The 21,538-nt window shown below is 46.4% G+C and overlaps 2 protein-coding genes across 12 annotated transcripts in view; one reads left to right on the top strand and one right to left on the bottom strand.

The window, feature by feature from the left end:
* LOC105499892 (DEAD/H-box helicase 11) overlaps positions 1-8,845 on the bottom strand; it is a 35,100-nt gene extending 26,255 nt beyond the window's left edge. The window contains exons 1-3 of one of the 6 annotated variants that reach the window (XM_024787103.2): positions 8,780-8,845; positions 6,509-6,656; positions 417-665 (exon numbers count right to left, since the gene is read on the bottom strand). In XM_024787103.2, the coding sequence (XP_024642871.2) occupies positions 417-665; positions 6,509-6,652 (393 nt within the window). In that variant the 5' untranslated portion in view covers positions 6,653-6,656; positions 8,780-8,845. Of the gene's footprint in view, positions 1-416; positions 666-6,508; positions 6,657-6,756; positions 7,870-8,779 lie in introns of those variants that run through there. The other 5 variants (XM_024787104.2, XM_024787105.2, XM_024787101.2 and 2 more) reach the window with 5 other exon arrangements.
* Positions 8,846-11,586: 2,741 nt separating this feature from the next.
* Positions 11,587-21,538, top strand: part of LOC105499896 (ovostatin-like) — a 163,849-nt gene continuing 153,897 nt past the window's right edge. For 3 of the 6 annotated variants that reach the window (XM_071072231.1, XM_071072228.1, XM_011772756.3), the window contains exon 1: positions 11,587-12,156. Coding sequence is in view for 2 of the 6 variants with exons in the window: in XM_071072228.1 (XP_070928329.1) it covers positions 12,110-12,156 (47 nt within the window). In the remaining 4 variants the exon portion in view is untranslated. Of the gene's footprint in view, positions 12,157-13,730; positions 20,131-21,538 lie in introns of all 6 variants that reach the window. The other 3 variants (XM_011772758.2, XM_071072230.1, XM_071072229.1) reach the window with 3 other exon arrangements.

Below are 21,538 nucleotides of genomic sequence, written 5' to 3'. Positions count from 1 at the left end.
TCTCCTTCCCCAACCAGCACTCAAGGGCTGCCGCATCCCCCACCAGGACCTCAATCCCGCAGGTCCCAGCCTCGCTGCTCACCGCGCAAGGCTGCACACTCCTCCCAAAGCCACACGCTCTCCATCAGATCCATTTGCAGCCACTGAACCATGTTGCCAATGGCAATGAACAGGTCCTTTCCCAGGTGAGTAATAAATGGGAACCGACAGTTCGTTATGTGGAGAAGGCCTGCTGACCTCCAGCTCAAAAAAGATAGCACCAGGGCAGCACCGTCGACCCAAGGAGATGATGAAGAGCTGAGAGGCACGGCAACGGCAGAGGAACACACACTACCTGATTCTCGGAATCGCCCCAGAACAATCGCTGAAGCCATGTTTCCTCCATCACTCCCACTTCGGGATACCCCTGGTCTCACCTTTAGTCGATCCACCAGGTCCCTCTCTTCTTTCTTCTGCACAAACTGAGTCACCCAGGCCGGCTCTCCAGCAGGCCTCGGGGTGGCTGCGGCCCCTTTGCAGGAAGACGACAGACACAGGGATTCATCTTTCTCATCATGTAAGGGGCCAGTTCCAGTTTCAAGGAGTCGTGCCTCTTCCTCACGCTTCTTCTGTTCAAAGTCACGGAGCCAGGAGAGGGCTCCACAAATAAGACTTAAGGACTTCCCCTGCAGAAAGAAAAATGATCTTCAGAAACAGGAAAACAACAAAGCTTCCCACATGACCTTTCCCCATTTTACTAAAAGCTTGAAAGAAGGTCTGGCTGTACATATGAGAGGATGCTCTAAGACCAGCCTAGGAAAGGAAAGGAAAGGAAGGAAATTAGCATTAGAATAGCCAGGAAAAACAGAAAAGAAGGAAGAAACGAAAATTGGGCCCAAGAAGCAGGAAAGAGCTTCTTTAATTATCCAGCTTACTGTTCTGAAAACAAATTTAAAGCAGTTTATCAGATTATATGTAAATATCGCACAAAATTAGAAGCTGAGACATTAGACAAAAAGCCCCCCAAAAGAATTAAGGCCCCCAAATGCTAAGCAAGAAATCCCATGCACTTGCCAACGCGGAGCCTAGCAGCCACTCAGCCCTCATGCAGATGCAGGATGATGAGTCACGAGGGCCAGGGTTTACATGTTTTTTTATTTTTTAAAGCAAACTAATCACTCTAGAGGACACCACTCTCTCTGTCTGTTTTTGAGAGGAGGTCTTGCTATGTTGCCCAGGCTGGTAGGGAACTCCTGGGCTCACACAATTCTCTGGCCTCAGCCTCCCAAGTGGCTGGGACTACAGGTGTGCGCCTCTGCACACAGACTGGAAAACACTGCTCTTGACTTAAGACCAGAATTTTCTGTGAGCCTGATTGAATTGTATTCCTCCAAATTCCTATGTTGAAGTCCTAACCCCCAGTGTCTCAGAATGTGGCCTTATCTGGAAATAGGACCATCGCAAATGTAATCAGTTAAGATGAGACTACTAGGACGGGCCCCAGCCTGAAGGGCGAATATCCTTATTAGAAAGGGGACACGTGGATGCAGACATGCGCAGAAGGCAGGCGATGTGACGACACCCAAGAAGACGCCACCTATAAGCCAAGGAAAGGGGCCTGAAGAGATCTTTGCCTTGCGACCCTCAGAAGGGCCCAGGCACGCGGACACCTTGATCTCAGCCTCCAGCCTCCAGCGCTGCGGGACATCAGTTTCTGTTGTTTAAGCCCCAGTGTGTGAAGCTTCCCTCCGGCAGCTCCAGGGAACCAATACAGTTCTTCCAGAGAGGACCCTTCAGGGAGCACCACAAGGAGGTGGCCCTGGTGTCCACAGGGGGACTCAGCTCAGGGGAGTCTCTGGAGGAGCCCATGCCTTCTGCTGCAGGCAGTCAGCTCTTCCAGCCTGCTGAACCCGGAGGGGTTCTCAGAGTATCCGGGGCGGGGTGAAATACCTGGTTTGACCAGGGTTGGGGCAGCAGCGCAGCACAGGAGTCAGAGCCTCAAACTCCACAGCCAGGCGCCAGGGTTCCAGCTGCCTCCCCAACCTGCAGCTCTGTGGCTCAGGCTGGCCTCACTACGCTTGTTTCCACGAGTGCAGAAATGGGAATGGCAACAGTAGCACCCTCCTCATAGAAATGGTGCAAGCAGGACATGGTGCAAGCAGCACCCTCCTCATAGAAATGGTGCAAGCAGGACACATGAAAGGCCAAATCCTCTGGATTAGAGGATTGCCTGGCAAATAACAAGTGAGCAGTTGGAGTTAGCTAACTTTTTGCTATCATTAAGTAATAATAATACAATTATTAATAGCATTATTCTGGGATATGGGATCTATTAGTTTTCATCAGAATCTTGAAGGGCCCTGGGATAGGATAGAATGACACTGTTGACAAATGGATGGATCCCATATTTTTACAAAAGCCCCGTATGTACCATTTCCCTCAGCTTTTGACAGAAAGTAAACGGCAGAGAGTTCCAGGCAGCACTTCCCAGCAGCACCTGGAGGGCGGCTCTTCCGTGCTGCCTGTGACATTGGAAGCAGTCAGCTTCAGCTGTCACTGGCCCGGGAGACACAATGGTTAGAAAGCCAGTGCCCTCCATCTGAAAGTGAGCTGAGGAAGTTCCTGAGGGCATGGTCAAAGTTATCTTTCAAAAACAACCGTGGGTACACTCCGGCACAACAACAAAAGAATAACTGAGGCCCATCGTTTTCTACATCCAGTAATGAGACCACAAAACTTTGAGATTGGAAAATGTTAAAAGGATGCATAACCAAAGCACCTTCCTGGGGTATCGTCCCAGATAACACAGTTAAATGATTTATGCCACGATAAGCAAATTCATTCACTCTGAACACCTGCTGGTTGTAGCAAGCATGGGGCTCAGAGCTGAGGACACAAAGGTGCAGAGCCCCTAGTAAGAGGCCACAGGCCCACATGTAACATACAATTCGAGGGCATCAGAGATCCCTGCAAAGCATGCACTCCAGGTTCGAGGACTCCCAGAACTGCGGTGTTACACAAGGCACAGCACACACCAAGTTGTAATGGTGACTCCACTTCATAGAGCGATACACGGCTTAAAAGGTGACTATCAAGGATAAACAGTATCTCAGGCAGCTAAGGTGGGGGCACCTGTGCATCCAAGGCGGGGAAGGGCATGGTAGGTACAACAGGTAACAAAAACCCCACTCAGGGTGTCCCACAGCATGGCTGCTCCTGTGGCCTGCAGGACACCCAGGACAAGAGAAAACACTCTATTCAGAAGATGATTTAGAAGACAGAAGAATGTCAAAGGTAATAAAGCCACAGGGTATGTTCCCAGAGAGTGCACACAAGATGAGGCTATAGAACCAGAAACATCGACAATTAAAGACTGAGCAGAGGAAGACGACGCGGAAGCCTGGAGTGCAGAAGACTGAGATGGAAAGATCTGAGAGGGAGAAGATGGGTTGTCAGGCTAACCAAGGTGAAAGGGGTCAGGTGTGAAACTAGGCCTCTTAAAACTTAGAAACTAGGCCTCATATAGAGAAAAAAATTAACACCAGGTGGCTCTGGATAGGGTCCCACCCTGCCTCGATAGGGTCCCACCCTGCCTCGATAGGGTCCCACCCTGATAGGGTCCCACCCTGCCAATTCCGGGAAACAACCTCATGGGGTCCCACCCTGCCAATTCCGGGGGTCCCACCCTGCCTCGAAGTTCCCGGAATCAGCAACTCCAAGAAAAAACCTCATAAGGTCCTGCTCTAACCAATTAGAACAAGACACCTTGCTCAGGCCATAGCTAGACCCAATTACCACGCGCCTAAAGCTTTGTTTGAATTTCGCGCCTTAAGCTGTGTTTGAACTTGTGTTTGCCTATATAAACAGCCTGTAACAAGCACTCGGGGTCCCAGGGCCAACTTAGAGCTTGGGACCCTAGCGCGCTAGTAATAAATAACTCTCTGCTGTGAATCTCGTGTCGGTGATCCTTCGCGGCGACCCCTGCCCAGGAAGGAATCGACAGTTCGGTTCCAACAGGTGCAGTGGCTCATGCCTGTAATCCCAGCACTATGGGAGGGTAGGAGGACCGCTTGAGCCTGGGGGTTTAAGACCACCGGCCTGAGCAGCATAGTGAGATCTCATTTCTACAAATTAAAAAATTAGCCAGGTGTGATGGTGCACACCTATAGTCCCAGCTGCTCAGGAAGCTGAGGTGGGAGGATCACTTGACACCAGAAGGTCGAATGATCCATGCAGTGAACCATGATCTTAACACTGCACTCTGCCCTGGGCAGCAGAGCGACACCCTGTCTCTAAAATGAAAATAAACAAGGCAGAATGAACATGCACTCAACTGTGTTCCAAAGCACACTAAAATTAACCAAAGTAATATGGAGGCTTACACTCACAAAAAGAAAGTGGAAGGAGTAATATGTTTTAGGAGAGAGGGAAAGAAGACAGAGACAACGAAGTGATTCGACAGAGACATCAAAATGATTCGGCAGAGACACTCAAGCCCAAGTGTCCCCAGAGATCTCCCCTATTCACTCTCAGAAAGACTCAGGAAGTGATAGGAAAGGCAGGTCACTGAAAACAAAGGGACGGATTGAAATTCTTTTCAAGAACAATTAGATCCCCAGGTTGCAATCCCTGCTCCTGCTCCTCGAAGAAGACAGGAAGTGGGCTCTCAGTGGAAGCTGAGCTAGGAGAGCCCTGGAGGCAACAGGCAGAGTGAGGAGGCAAGGGGGAAGGGGAGGAGGGCCAGGCTGAAAGCAGGCACTGAGGGGGACTCTCCACCTGGAGCCTCTTCCCCAGACCACCTCTAGGAAGACTGGCTGTCAGATTTCAGCCCTTGTACCTGCTGGGCCAGAGCGTAGAGGCACCTGCTCTGGAGAGACCGAAGACTCTAGGGAAAATCCCACAGACGTGCTGGCAACTGGAGGCCCCCAACAAAGGAGCCCAGCCTGGCAGCCACAGCCAGCCTGCCCTGCAGACTCAGTCTTTCTGTACCCTGTTCTTCAGCATACACAGGCAGTCCAGGGCCGCCAGACGTTTGAGGAAAGCCTCCAAATGGACATACACCCTGCTGTGGTGTGGGTGCAGTTGTCTGTCCCAGCAACACTCATGCTGAAATCTGTCAAGTCGGTCTGAGGAGCAACTAATTCAAATGACAGGGAAAGGATAGAGAATAAAGGATAGAGGAGGGCTCCAAGGTAAAAATGGAATTGGTCATCTGCTGTGGACTAAATTGTATCCCCACCAAAATGCATGTTAAAAAAATGTTTGCAAAGAACAAAAACAAAAGAAGCTGTGTATGGTGGTGTGCACCCGTAATCTCGGATCTTGCCAGCCACTAGCTACTCTAAAGGCTGAGAGGCGAGGATCACCTGAGTTCGAGACCAGCCTGGGCCACACAGTGAGACTCCCCATCTTAACAAACATATGTTGAAATCCCAACCCTGCCACGGGACTATACTACAGATCTGGCCTTTAAGGGTAAAGGAGGTCATAAGGGAGCAGCAGTAAGGGAGCAGCCCTTGTCCTCATAAAAGAGAAAGACACCAAAGATCTGTTTTTCTCCTTCTCTTTTTAGCTTGTTCCACAGCAAGAAGGCAGCCATCTGCAAGCCGGGAAGAGACCCCCTCCCCAGAACCAGAACCCTGCCAGAACCTTGATCTTCAACTTTCCAGCCTCCAGAATGGTGAGAAATAAATTCCTGTTAAGTCACCCGGTCTATGGTATTTTACTATGGCAGTCCTGGCCGACTAAGACAGGAATTTTCTGTATGGAAAATTGTATTGAGAGGCCATGGGATGATGTGGGAGGAACTGGCATAGGTATATTAAAAACTGAACTAACTTTAAAAAGGCACTTATTAACTCTGAAAAAACAGAGTATTAAGACATATTGTTGAAGACAAAATTATGCTCAAAATGTACACTGAAACTTAGAATTATATTTGAAGGATGGGGAAAGAGAGGGAAAAGAGTTTGTAAGGAAGCCGTCTCATCTACCATAATAGGAAGGCACCAATGACTTCAGCCTAATTTTTCTCAGATCATGGAGCTATGTTTAAGACTTCAGGCCAGGCACGGTGGCTCACGCCTGTAATCCTAGCACTTTGGGAGGCCGAGGTGGGTGGATCACAAGGTCAGGAGATAGAGATCATCCTGGCTAACACAGTGAAACCCTGTCTCTATTAAAAATACACACAAAAAAATTAGCCGGGCTTGGTGGCGGGCGCCTGTAGTCCCAGCTACTTGGGGAGCTGAGGCAGGAGAATGGCGTGAACCCAGGAGGCGGAGATTGCAGTGAGCCGAGATTGCGCCACTTCACTCCAGCCTGGGCGACAGAGCAAGACTCTATCTCAAAAAAAAAAAAAAAAAAAAAAAAAGGCTTTAATAGAGGAAGTGACTATTACCCAGAAAGACAAACTGAGACTACTCTGCCCAACTTCAAACTATGAACATCTCTAGACAGGCAAACAGGAAAAGCTAGTATGGCTGCCGTTACGTTGTCTTTATCAGTATCTCTCACCATTCATACTCACAGTGCCAGTTGGACTCTCAAATATCCCAATCTTGCCAGCCTCCAAAACCCGGTAAAGCTCTGCCATGAAGTCTTCCTGGATGGAATAGGGCGTGAAGGGAAAAGGAAAATGGATGGTACCAACTTTCTGCGTTTCATTAGCCATGGACCTAGGAAAAATAAATATAACATGTTAAGCTCTCTCATGGTCCAGGAAGAAGTGGCTTGAAATCTGCAGCAGTATCTAAGAGCAGTTTCCACACTTGTTACCAAATTTCTCCTTGGGTTGTACATTTTTCTGGGAAGCAGATACCTTGTTCTTTCCATCCTTCGCAGGTCCTCATGAGGCCATACCAGAATCATGCAATCCACCTAGCGACATGTAACGAACGACTCTAGCAGAATGCAGACCAGGAAAGCCCCTAAACCGAATCTCCCCTGCCATTTCACCATGGCTCCGACACCTTCCTAATGCCTCTACAAAAGGCTTAGAGCTCTCTTCTCAAAGACAAGCACCCCTAGGATCTAGGGTGTTGCTTATAATTACTTTCTTCTCCCACTTCTCTGCAATGCACATTCACAAGCCGAAGTTATTTCACTTTATCCCGTTGTGAGGTCCTGGAAAATCATGACTCACAGGCAGAGGACCACGAACACAGCTTGTTTGGATGGCACAAGTTAACATACACATCCTTATAAGTATCTTTAGTTTGCTTCTTAGCTCATCCTAGCCTCCATTTCCAGCACCAGCCAGAGCTGCCTCCTACTAATTTTTCTGGCCTCAAGACGTATGAACTTTCTGTTTGGCTCCAGACAGGAGAGCTCTCTTCACATCACGGAGCTCTGGCTGGAACAGCTTCCCAGTACTGAGACCAGGCATTTCTCTTTCCTTACTAGGCTAAGGGCTAAGAAAAACTCTGCTCCACATTGACGTCATCTTTTCCTCCTCTTCTGAATCTAATTATCTCTGAGATAGTGTTTACCTCTCCTCTCTTCCTTGAATCACCATCTGGAGGCCTGACTCTTCCATCCTGGTTCCCACACCTCTCTCTTTGGAATTCGCTTCTCCAAGCTATTTGCCAGGTCTGTCTCTTCTAAGCACAAATGTTAGTAAGTCCCAAACCTATTTTACTAATATTAATAGATCGAGAGCCCATCTTTGTAACTTTGGCCTCAACAAGAGTAGTGATAGTGTCACTGTATTTACGAGGGGAAAGGTGGTTGCCACGATGCTCTTCGGTTTAGGGGCAATTAACACCACTACAGATTGGTGGCAGTTTATGGATTTGCACAAGAAGAGAGAACTCAGAGAACTAGCACTATTTTACGCTCTGTCTTTACAGAGGTGTATGTGGCTGTTTTGTCAGACATTCTGGTGACAAGAAAAAATGAAAAAAGAAAAACATGACTACAGAGGTAGAGGAATAATTACAAGAGGGTAATTAAAAAACACTATGACAATTCAATCCTGAGAGAGGGGTATGGACTAAAAAAGCTTTAACACATGAAGGAAGGGGAAAAACGGTACCTAACAAATTTTGAGGATCTGCTATGTGTTAAACCCTCTACAGGGCCTTTTGCTTTTCTTATCTCATTTAATATGGCCGGGCGCGGTGGCTCAAGCCTGTAATCCCAGCTCTTTGGGAGGCCGAGACGGGCGGATCACGAGGTCAGAAGATCGAGACCATCCTGGCTAACACGGTGAAACCCCATCTCTACTAAAAAATACAAAAAACTAGCCGGGCATGGTGGCAGGCGCCTGTAGTCCCAGCTACTCGGAAGGCTGAGGCAGGAGAATGGCGTAAACCCGGGAGGCGGAGCTTGCAGTGAGCTGAGATCCGGCCACTGCACTCCAGCCTGGGCAACAGAGCGAGACTCCGTCTCAAAAAAAAAAAAAAAAAAAAAAATCTGTACAACACTATAAATATACAGCTATCAGATACTGATTCTTATAGAAATTAATTGCTCAAAGTCACAGCTAAAAAGTGGAAAACCAGGGATTCGAATCCAGGTCCAAATGACTGTGCTTTAGTGAAGCTCATCCGGTTGCAAGAGATATCCAGCATAAGTAAAGGGAGGCTCACTGAAAGGAGGTTAACAAACTGAGAGTAAGAATTGAAACTATCTGGGAAAGCCAAAAACAGAAGCAGACTAAAGCGGCAAGGGAGCTCAGACTTCAAGACAGCTCCAGAACGTCACCAGCAACACACACCCACGGGGTTCACTCTCCTGCTCAGCCGGGTGCCGGACACGCCACAATCTCACTCCCTCGGCGCACTCGGTTTCTGCTTACCCCACACTGGAGCTTGCACGTGGCCTCGTCAGCCCCTGGACCTTTCAGGTTCGGCTCCCACTGCCAAATAAAAAGTCTTGGTGTCTCCCTGTTCTGAATCCCAGGAGAAAAAGTTGACCAGCAGCTCCTCTCAAGACAGAACACTGGTCAGCCTGATACCGGTCAGGCTCCCGGCCTCATCTACTCAGCTCGGGTCTTGCACTTGCTGCTTCCCTTGGCCTGGAAAAGGAGGAGTCCTCAATATCCAGGCCTCGGCTCAGGCTCACCTCCTCAGAGAAGGCTCTCCGGCTGTCTGGCCACTGGACAGGGGTCAAACACCACCCCCACTCCTCAACCCCTAGCTTGCTCTAAGTCACTTTTAAAAAATCACATTACTCTGTATTTAACTTACTCATAGCTCTTAGCACCATCTGAATCTATTTATTCTTCTTTACTGGAATATAAGTTCCATAAATAGAGGAACCTTGTCTGTCTTGTTCTTCTCTGGCTCCAGGACTCAGAATGAGGTGCTTCAACACCTCATAGGCATTCAACAAAAATGTAATGAACGAATGAGTAGCCAGCCAGACATGCGGGCTGTGTAAGTAAAGGTTTCTATTCCAAGGCTGGGTAATGGAGGTCCCACGACTTCAATACCTATCTAGTTAAATGGCCAGTTCTTTAATGGTTTCGAACCGTTTTCACATAACCCCACAACAACCCTGTGTGGTCAGTATTTTTATAAGCTCTATTTTATAAAGAAAGAAACTGAGACGCAGTAAACTTAAGTGACTAGCCCAAGGTCACTCAGCAAGTGCTTGAACTCAGGATTTGAACCACATCTGCCAGACGGCCATGGCACCTGAAGCTTTGTATCTCCTCACTTTTCCTACCACCAGGGTAAGTGGGATAAAAAAGACAGACTTGGCCACCAAACTCTAGAATGACAATACTAAACAATACAGAAGAAACGTTAAGTATTAATTTCATTTCCCCGTCAGTGGTAATTATGGATCTCATTATTCCAGAAGCAGCACAGGCTAAATCATAGAGGTTTAGATAAATCTGAGTAAAACGGATTCACTAAGCCAGATTAAAAACATTTGCAGTGACTTGTTCAGCCCTCTTCAGGTTGGCTGTGTTGACGGAGGACAACCATCACCTCCCAGTGCCAAGGCACACACCAGGACAGCAAATCTCATGCTCATTAAACGAGGTAAGAGTTGTGAAAGCACTTCAGGAACATATTGGTTCTTTTCTTTCTTTCTTTCTTTCTTTCTTTTTTTTTTTTGAGACGGAGTCTTGCTCTGTCGCCCAGGCTGGAGTGCAGTGGCGTGACCTCCGCCTCCCGGGTTTACGTCATTCTCCTGCCTCAGCCTCCCGAGTAGCTGGGACTACAGGCACCCGCTACCACGCCCGGCTAGTTTTTTTGTATTTTTAGTAGGGATGGGGTTTCACCGGGTTAGCCAGGATGGTCTACGATCTCCTGACCTCGTGATCCACCCGCCTCAGCCTCCCAAAGTGCTGGGATTACAGGCGTGAGCCACCGCCCCCGGCACATATTAGTTCTTAAAGTGTTCATTTTCTTCTATCCCCAATTATCACTCATTACTGAGTACAGACTATTGCTATGGGCTCAATTGTGTCCTCCTCACACTGATCTTGGACGTCCCAAGCCTCTGGGACTGTGAGCAAACACATTTCTGTGTCGAAGCCACCCAGTTTATGGTCTTTTGTTATGCATCCGGGGCTGACCAAGACAATATGTGGCAGGTACTACCTACCATATGGCCCTAAAATGTTTTAACTTCACACACCTGGAAAGCACCACAGCCCCAAGAGAAAAGCTTTTCCGCACTGTTGTTAAGCCAGGGCCACACACTGCAGTGCTGTGGTGCTCCACCAGCTGGAGGATGGCCTGGCCCATAAAACCCACATTCCCACCTTGCTCTGGCCCTGTCTCCCCTCCCACCTGCATCCTGAGCTTGCACCCTGTGTGAAACCAACCAGCTGCTTATAAGCATTTAAATCCACGTTTATGACACTTCCGTCAACAATCTGGTCAACTGCACTCATCCCTGGCCTCTGTACTGTACCCTGCTCCGCCTCGATTCCGGCCCTAAGGGAAGCTAGAGCCATGGAGCCCTTAACTTTATTGGCTCTGGGCTCAGATGACCAAGTTTAGGATCCCAGCTGTATCCTTGCTAAAGTTAGTATCTCTGGGACTCAGTTTCTGCATCTGTAAGAGACAGGTGGGTCACAGTGCTCACTCACTGCTGCAGTGTCTTATCTACCTAAAATAATCCATGAAAAGCTCAACATAGCTGGGCCAAATGTAAGACCCAGACGCGTGGCTGCTGTTAATACTGACTCCTGCGCACCGCCCAGTTCCACCGCAGGCACAACCCTCGCAGGCCTGCCCAGTCTCCGCACAGGGTTCCCGCCTGTCAATCACGCTGGCCCCGCCCTCCACTTCCGGAATAATTTCCCGCTCCGAACTGGCCACCTACCTTTGCATACAGGGGTCCCGCGCCGGAACAGACGCCTAGTTTGCGATTTCACCAGAGTCGCCCTTCCTTGTCCCGCTGCTCCTCGTCCTCAGCTCTGCCGCCACGCTGCACTGCGCTCACCCTCTTCGCCGGCAGAATTGCTACGCAGAAAGCCAGGCCCAGGGAATCGGGACAAACGCCGCTGCATTTGAAACTGGCGGCTCCCCTCAGTGAAAGGCTGCTGGACCAACCACCGCCGCTGCGCATGCGCACTCCAGGACGCGCGCGAACACGCAGCCGCCGTAATCTGAGGGGGCGTGGTTTGCGCGCTCCGGAACTTGGATCTCAATCTCAGGGCTCGGTGCCCCCTCCCGCTGCTTTCCGCCAGCTGCGGGCTGTGTGATTAATCCCCGCCGATTAGCGCCAGGTGTACGAAGCGCTGGGCGGTTGCCTGACCAGATGAAACATCAGCCGATGTTCCAACGCCCAGGGACGGGCGCTGTCCCCGAAACGGGAAACCTGTCTTCTGGTCCCGGCTCTAGTCGGCCTCTGGAGATCCGCAGCTCGGTTATTTTACCTCTGAAACGGACGACACCTGCACTGCGCATCCCAGCGGCTCTTCCACGCGAAGAGACAGTGTCAGTGAAAGGCCGTCTAGATGACGAATTGATGAAATCGTTTCTGCCCCGTGCGGGGCACGACCTTGCAGAGAGCCCGGAAGACCCAGCCCTGCCTAGAGCTTACCTGCTAATTAGGAGGACAACGCATCACCTCACCTCCCTGGACTTTGCTTCTCCTTTATTCAGTGAGGGATTGGACTAGCTGGTCCTTAAGAACTTTTCAGAAAGTCTGGTTCTGGCAGATGATCAATGGGAGCATCTCTTGCTACGGGCTTTCCTGGAATGACAGGTAATTGGTGCGCCTTCCCAGCAGGGTCAGGGGGAGTTGCTGGGACTTGAAGGAAAGGCTTCTGGGGAGAGGAGCCAGTGTTAACAAGCTGTCGAAAAGCTTGGAGGTGGGAATTTACAAAAGGTGATTCCAGGGTCAGTTTTTTTTTTTTGTCACCTGCTTCCTTATTGGGCAGTTTGGAGAGGGCGAGGAAGTAATACCCTTCAGGGTCTTGGGATGTGGCCAGCAGACTCCTTAGAGGGTCTTTGAAGTCTTAGTTTTAAGTTTAGAATTCATGGCCAGAGTACTTAAGTAGACTTTTCTCCAAAGAAGATGTACAGGTGGCTCACAGGCCCATAAAAATGTTCCATTCTACCCTATAACATCTGTGTTTGGTTTTGCATAAAAACAGAGTTTTAAAATAACTGTTGTCTGGTAAATTGACATCTCTAGAATAGAAGGTACACTAGGTTTTTTACCCTATTGCTTCAAACACCATCCCACACAGCCACACTCCTAGGGTAGGAATCGTCCAGTTTAAGAAGCGCCATTGGAGGAATAGAAAGTGATAGGACGTGAAGGTCGCTCGGGGTCTGGTTGTAGAAGGCTTTAAACAACAAGCTAATAAATTTAGACTTCACACTGTAGACAAGTTGCAAGTCACTGAAACATTTTTAAACAGAGGAGTGGATTTGCAAATGCAACGTCTTGGAAATACTAAGCTGGAAGCAGTGTGAAGGATGGTTTGGCGGGGAGACCAGAAGCAAGCAGCCAGGTTGGGTTGTGCAGTAAACCAGACAGTGCAGTAGGGGCTTGGACCTCAAGAGTGGCAATAGACATGGAGAGGACAAAGGCCGTTCCCACCAGGCTGTAAATCTGGATTGTGTCCCTCCATCCTCCCCTCACCTCTGCCCTGGAGGCTTATGTTTAGAGAGCTGTACTCCTAACATGAGGCCCTGGGCTTTGTCTCAAAGGTAAAGGCAAAAGTTCCTTATGTGGACTACCTCGGCATTTATTATTAAACAGCCTTAGATGATGCCATTGATGGAATGAACTCAGAGACCTTCATAAACTCCTCTTAAAACTCAGGGCTAGGAAGAAAAGTTCTTGTACTAATGTAGAAATATTTTCTATAACTGCACAGTGAGAGCTATAGAAACCCATTATGCATTCTTCTTTGCCTTCACTGCTAGTGATCTCACGGCTAAATATTGTACATTGTTTTAGTTTTCTTCGGCCAGCATTTTTTAATTTTGTTGTTGTTGTTGTTCTCACTCCTTCTTGCTAATTTTAAGTACATGTTCTGATAAAGTCTGACTGCCTGGATCCAGATTCCCTACTCCACCATTTAACTAGCTGGATGACCTTGGCATATGACTTAAGCCTTCTGAGTCTCTGCTTTTCTCACGAATGAAATAAAGATAATAATAGAACTTACGTTCTAGAATTCTTACGAGATAAATGAGATAGTCCTGGTAACATAAAAGGCTTAACATCTAACATATCATTGTGGAAGCTTAACAAATGGTAGCTATTACCGATATGAATTGGGTTTGGTTTCAGCATTCCTGTGCTTTTATTATAAATTTCCTTAGATCCTCTTCTAGAAGGAGAGCATGTAGAACGTACAAGTTTGTTTTCAACAAGCAATTCTCTCGGGAGCTGAGAGTGAGAACTCAGTCACTCCTGCCATGATGGCAGCAAGCCTTTCATGAGAGATGTACCATGGTCCAGACATCGCCCACCGGATGCCACCTCCAACACCGGAAATCAGATTTCAACATGAGACTTAGTGGAGCCAAACAAACCATATCCAAACTGTAACACCTAGGTAGTGGGAAAGCCTCATGAAATGTGCCTGTGCTATAAGAGAAAACATCATTAGAGATCATATTGTTCTGTCCTCAAGGCCCTGCATGCCTCACTCTGGAACAGTGCAAGATGGACCCTAATAATATTTGCTTCTCTGAACCCTAGTTTCTTGGATTATTATGTCTATCTTGATATGTTACTTTAGCTCATTAAGCCACACCATAGTGGGGTTGGGACATATTATTTCTTCACATAATAGCTTGATGTACTTAGTCAAACTAAATTTTCAGTAGTGTTTAAAATGGGGGAGTAGAACTCAGCAAGGTGGCAAAATCTGGATATATGGATTTGATCACCCCTGGGAAACAACAAAAACATCTAAACTGAAGCTATGGAGGTAGTAAGATTGCTGAAAGGAAGTTTCCGAAAGGAAAGAGGTATCCACATATAAAAGAATGAAGTAGGATCCTTGTCTTATACAATATATCCAAATTAACTTAAAATGGATTTTCTAAAGTTAAAATGAAGTTAAAGTTAAACATTAAAGTTAAAAGCAAGCTGTAAAACTATAAAACTGGTGGAATAAAACAGAGGGGAAAAACTTTATGACGTTGCATTTGGCAGTGATTCCTTGGCTATGACACCAAAAGCACAGGCAGCAAAAATAAAAATATTGATGATGAGTTGAGGGATTTGTAAAATAACATACAAATAGATGAACTGGACAACAACAAAAGCTAGAACTTCTGTGCATTGAAGGACAAGATCAACAGAGTGAAAAGGCAACCTACAGAATGGGAGCAAGTATTTGTAAATCATCTATCTGATAAGGGGTTAATAACCAGAATACATAAAAAACTTCTATATCTCAGCAACATGAAAACAATCTGATTAAAAAATGGGCAAAATACTTAAATAGATATTTCTCCAAAAATGATGTGCAAATGGCCCACAGGCACGTGAAAAGATGCTCGACATCCCAGTCACTGGGAAAATGCAACACAAAGCCACAATGAGGTACCACTGCAACCCGTTAGGATAGCTACTATTACACACACACACACACACATACACACACACGCACACAGATACACAGAGCCAGGCACAGTGGCTTATACTTGCAGCACTTTGGGAAGCTGAAGTGAGAGGATCACTTGAGGGCAGGTGTTCAAGACCATCCTGGGTAACATAGTGAGACCAGACCTCTGCAAAAAATTTTAAGAAATATTACGGGGGAATGGTGACACACACCTGTAGTCCCAGCTACCCAGGAGGCTGAGGTAGGAGGATTGTGTGAGCCCAGGAGTTCGAGGCTGTAGTAAGTCATAATTGCAGCATTGCACTGCAGTCTGAGTGACCCAGCAAGACCCTGTCTCAAAAAAAAAAAAGAAAGAAAGAAAGAACCTCAAAAACCCCAAAAGGAACAAAACAAAAAATAAATGATGGCAATGATATAGAGAAATTAGAACTTTTGTACATGGCTGGTGGGAATGTAAAATGTAAATTAGAACTTTTGTACATGGCTGGTGGGTATGTAAAAATAGAATTACCATATGATCCAGCAATTTCACCTCTGGGTATATAACCAACAGAAGTAAAAGCAGTGTCTTGAAGAGACTTTTGTACACCTGTGTTTATAGCAGCATTATTCGCAACAGCCAAAAGGTAGAAGCAACCCAAGTGTCTACCGACAGATGGATGGATAAACTGGTGTATACATACAGCAGAATATGACTAAGTCTCGGAAAGAAGTTCTGACACAGGCTACCACATGGATGAGCCCCGAGGCTATTATTTGTATTGGGGTTCTCCAGAGAAACAGAACCAGCAGGGTGTGTGTGGGGTGTGTGTGTGTGTGTGTGTGTGTGTGTGTGTGTGTGTCTACCCAGAGATAAAAAGAGGTTTAAGGAATTAGCTCTTGCAGTTGTGGAGGATTGGTGAATGAAAATCTGATTGTATTGGCTGGCAGGCTGGAGACCTAGGGAAGAGTTATAGTTCAAGTCCAAAGGCAGTCTGCTGGCACAATTCCTTGTTCAGGGGAGGTCGGTCTTTACTCCAGTAAGGTCTTCACCTAATTGGATGAGGTCCACCCACATTACAGAGGCTAATCTGGTTTACTTAGAGTTCATTGATTTAAATGTTAATCTCATCCAAAAAAAACACCTTCACAGAAACACCCAGAATAAAGTTGGCCAAATGTATGGGTATGATGGCTCAGCCAAGTTGACACATAAAATTAACCATCACATTATACTCAATGAAAAAGCCAGTCAAAAGACAAATACTATATGATTCCACTTACATGAGATTGCTAGAGTAGTCAAATTCATAGAGACAGAAAGTAGAACAGTGATTGTCAGGACCTGGAAGAGGGGCAAATAGGGATTTGTTTTTTGGGTATAAGAACTTCAGTTTTGTAAGAGGAAAAGTTCTGGAGATTGGTTGCACAACAATGTGAATGTGCTTAACATTAATGAAGTGTACATTTGAACAGGGTTAAGATGGGACATTTTACTATGTATATTTTATTACAAGTTTTTGAAAAACAAATGAGGAACAGAGAATGACCTTTAAGAAATGTCCACATTTGGGCCAGGCACGGTGGCTCACGCCTGTAATCCCAGCACTTTGGGAGGCCGAGGCGGTGGATCACCTCAGGTCAGGAGTTCAAGACCAGCCTGACCAACATGGAGAAACTCCGTCTCTACTAAAAATACAAAATTAGCTGGGCATGGTGGTGAATGCACGTAGTCCCAGCTACTCGGGAGGCTGAGGCAGGAGAATTGCTTGAACCCAGGAGGTGGAGGTTGCAGAGAGCCAAGATCGCACCATTACACTCCAGCCTGAGAGACAAGAGCGAAACTCCATCTCAAAAAAAAAAAAAAAAAAAAAAGAAAGGTCCACATTTGGAGGGAGATGGGAAAGGAAGATGAGACAATGATGAATCAGTGAAATAAAAGGCAGTTTACAGCTATCTGAGCCGAAGGACAAAATGATCAGCACTGAAATATAGTACACTCAAGGTGAACAATAATTAGAAAAAAATCTCCTGGGTGTGATCGTTCCAAGGGCAGCTGCATTTAGTGTTAATACAATAGTTTCAACAAAACCACTTTGCAAGGTGAAGATGACTCTAGGTGATGCAGTTAGAGGAGGAACCCTGGAGGGACAGAGAGAAACAGGAGAGGAATGGACTTGAGGGTAGAAGGAAAGAAGACCATGCAAAGGAAGACCCTGGAGATACAGACAGAGCAAGTGAGAGGGCCACTTTTCCCTCTGCCTTTGACACTTCCTCCTGCCGTGTAGCCTGACTTGGTCAAGATCCCAAAAGGTATGAGATAAGGGACCCCATAAATCAGACTAAGCTGGGGCAGCTGCTAAGAATGTGCAACCAGGGACTGGTGGCAAGAAACAGAGACCATGGTGGGGTCGGAGAGATCCCCAAGGAGTCCAAGCTTGAAATAAATTGCAGTGGAAGCCGAAAAGTCAAAGACAAAGTACAAAGCTCGGCTGAAGACCAAGTAGACAAATGCCAATGCACTGTCACGGGCTGCATAATGACATTTCAGCCAACAACAGACTGCACGTAGGATGGCGGTTCCATAGATTATGACGGAGCTGAGCAATTTCTGTGACCTAGTGGCATGGCGACTGTCATCACATGGTAGCACAACGCATGACTCACATGTTTATGGTGGTCCTTGTATAAACAAACCTGAGCTGCCAGTGTATAAGAGTATAGCTTGGACAGTTACATACAGTACACGATACTTGATAATGATCATAAATGACCATTACTGGTTTATGTGTTTACAATACCTTTATTGTTATTTTAGAGTGTACGCTTTCTAGTTTTGTTTTGTTTTTGAGACAGAGTCTCACTCTTTTGCCCAGGCTGGACTTCAGCAGCATAATCATAGCTCACTCAAGTGTTGAACTGGGCTCATGCCATCCTCTCACCTCAGCCTCCTGAGTAGCTGGACAACAGATGCACACCATCACGCCCAACTAATTTTTTTAATCTTTATTTTTTGTAGAGACAGCTTCTTGCTCTGTTGTCTAAACTGGTCTTGAACTCCTGGCTATATGTGATTCTTCTGCCTTGTCCTCCCAAAGTGCAGGGATTACAGGTATGAGCCACCATGCCTGGCCTCTGCTTTCTAAAAACGAAGCCGATTAAAAAGCAGATTCAGCCAAGATCCTTCAGGAAATATCCCAGAAGGAAGCATTGTTATCATAAGACGTGGCAGCTTCATGCGTGTCATTGCCCCTGCAGACCTTCCAGTGGGACAACATGGAAGACAGTGACATTGATGATCCTGACTCCGTCTAGGCCTGCGCTAATGAGTGTGTTTGTGTCTTAATTTTTATTTTTATTTTTATTTTTTTATTTTTTTTATTTTTTTTTGAGACGGAGTCTTGCTCTGTCACCCAGGCTGGAGTGCAGTGGCCAGATCTCAGCTCACTGCAAGCTCCGCCTCCCGGGTTTACGCCATTCTCCTGCCTCAGCCTCCCGAGTAGCTGGGACTACAGGCGCCCGCCACCTCGCCCGGCTAGTTTTTTTGTATTTTTTAGTAGAGACGGGGTTTCACCGTGTTAGCCGGGATCGTCTCTCGATCTCCTGGCCTCGTGATCTGCCCGTCTCGGCCTCCCAAAGTGCTGGGATTACAGGCTTGAGCCACCGCGCCCGGCCGTGTCTTAATTTTTAACAGAAAAATTTAAAAACTAAAAAAAAAAAAAAAAAGTTAAATAGAAAAAAGCTTATATAATAGAGAAAAGCTCTACAGTTGTGTTTTAAACTAAGTGTTATTACAAGAGTCAAAAAGTTTAAAAAATTAAAAGGTTTATAAGGTGAAGAATATATAGAAACCTAAGGTTAATTTATTGAAGAAAGAACACTATTTTAACAAATTGAGTATAGCCTAAGTGTCCACTGTTTATAGTCCACAGCAGTGTGTATTAATGTCCTAGGCTTTCACGTGCACGCAACACTCACTCCCTGACTCACCCAGAACAACTTCCAGTCCTGCAAGCTCCATTCATGATAAGTGCCTGTGTGTGGAAAAACCAACTCCAGTGTGTTTTTCCTCTGCTCTCACACCACAATAACCATCAACATGGAGGACTTCTGTGACCACTTATAGGGGAATTTCTCCCCACACACCAAGCAAGCAAGCAATTCTGGAGGGGACACCAGCTAGGTGTCCTCCAGTTCAATTTTGATACTGCCTACCTGGAGATAGTGTCAGATCCCACAGGTTGTAGGCTCAGTCTCCCAAGACTGTCCCCTCCTTCCCACGATAGCAAGTCCAGGCCTCCAGAACATCTCACCCACCAGCTTCAAGTTGGGGTTTCCATGACCTCTTCTTTGTGTTTGATTAATTTGCTAGAGTGCTCACACAACTCAGGGAAACACTTATGTTTACTGGTTTATTACAAAGGGTATTTTACATGATAGAAATGAACAGCCAGATGAAGAAATACATAGGGTGAGTCTGGAGGGGTCCCTAGCCCAGGAGCTTCTGTGGAGTTGGGGTGTGCCACTCTCCTGGCATGGGGATGAGTTTTGTCAGCCTCCACATGTTCAGCTTTCCAGAAGCTCCCTGAACCCGGCCCTCTTGAGCCTTCAATGGGGACTTCATTGGGTAGACATGATTGACAACCATGTACAAATGCAATTGGACCAGAAGGGATGATCTAACACTAGTTGTCTGAGATGGGGAAACCCACCAAGGCTTATCCAGATTCTTCTTGGCCTCCCTGTGCAACATTCCCACCTCCTAAGGATGGGGCAGGACCCTCTCTGGAATGAGGATCTTATGATGCGCAGAGTCCTGCCTTGGGCAGGTGAAAGGAGGGCAGGAGAAAGTCAGAGAGAGAGAGAGAGAATGAGTCTGTTTTCTGAGCCTAAAGTGTCCCAGCACTATAACAAGACTATAATGAGGGTTATAGAAATTATGAGCCAGGAACCCTGGACAAAGACATATAAATACTATAATGCTATAGTGCCCTTTAGAGGCATACCACTCATCTTTCAAACCGTATGTTTACTGTATCTTTTCTTTGTTGATACATTTAGAGACACAAATGCCATCATGTTGAAGTTGCTTACGGTATTCAGTATAGTCACATGCTGCGCAGGTCTATAGCTGAGGAAATGTAAACTAAAGAAAAACGACCACGGTGAGTCCCGATCATTTTAAGTTTATTTGCTGAGGTTAAGGACGTGCCCAGGAAAGAACATAGATTATTGTGTTTCATACTTTTTCCGCAGAGGGTCTTGGGATCCCAATATTTAAAGGGAAAAGGCCAGGTATTGAGGAAAGAAGAAGATACATTTTTAAAAGGGTATGGATAGATAAGAGGCAAGCAGTTGCATTCTTTTGAGTCTTTGATTAGCCTTCACATGTAAGAGCAGGTAGGGGAACAGTCACTTAAACATTCATCTAGCTCAATGAATCTGCATTTTTACATAAGACACACAGGCAGGGGGAGCAATCAGATATGCATTTGTCTCAGGTGAGAAGAGAGATGACTTATGTCTCTTGTTCCATGCCTGTGAAGATAAGCCATCAATTTACATGGTCAGGGTGAAATTCAACATAACTGTCTTAGGGTAAACATCTTGGGGGGTCCATAAAGAATTTTCTTAGTTTTTCTTTAATGTTATTGAATGACTATTGGCATTCCACTGTCTAATATAAAGGCTCTGACTCTGACTTTTTAAATGCCTCAGATAAGCGCTTTACTATGAGACCAAAATTAGGGATCAAAGGTGACAAAAGCCAACTATACCTAAGAATCCTTTCAGTTGTCTGATTTTTGAGAGCCTTGATAGTGGCTATTGCTTGTTACCTGTCGCCTGACTCTGTCTACCCTATTGCAGGCAAACCCCTGAATAGACTACCTGCTCTTTGCATATTTGCAAAGAGCATACTTTATGATCCAATTCCACCAGGCTGTTTAAAACTAGTATTGGCCGTGTGCGGTGGCTCACGCCTGTAATCCAGACACTTTGGGAGGCCACAGTTGAAGGATTGCTTAAGCACAAAAGTTCAAGACCAGCGTGGACAACATTGTGAGACTCCATCTCTACGACAAATAAATTTTAAAAATTAGCCATGTGCACTGGCACACACATGCAGTCCCAGCTATGTAGGGGGCTAAGTTGGGAAGCTCGCTTGAGCCTAGGAGGACTAGGCTGCAGTGATCCATGATCACACCTCTGCACTCTCGCATGGGTGGCAGAGTGAGACCTTGTCTCAAAACAATCAAACAAACAAAAAATGGTATAAACCGTCTTCATAAGTGGGGCTAGCAATGAGTAAATTACCGTGCATTGTAATATTCCCCTGTTTAATGGCAAGCCTCTCAAATCTTTTGGTAAGATTTTTTCAAAAATGGTAGAGGAATATTTAAATCTTTGGGGCAGTACAGTCTAGCAATTTTGGAAGTTTGCCCTCGTCTCTAGATCTTACCATTCAAGTGCAAAAACAACTGGGCATTCTTCTCAATTGGTAGACACCGAACCAAAGCATCCTTTAATTCCTATGCTGAGAACCAGCTATAATCCCCGGGGATAGCTGTAAGT

The sequence above is a fragment of the Macaca nemestrina genome, chromosome 10, assembly GCF_043159975.1.
Source record: "Macaca nemestrina isolate mMacNem1 chromosome 10, mMacNem.hap1, whole genome shotgun sequence".
NCBI lineage: Eukaryota > Metazoa > Chordata > Mammalia > Primates > Cercopithecidae > Macaca > Macaca nemestrina.
Note: the sequence above shows the minus strand (reverse complement) of the source record. Positions and strands in the feature narration are given on the sequence as shown.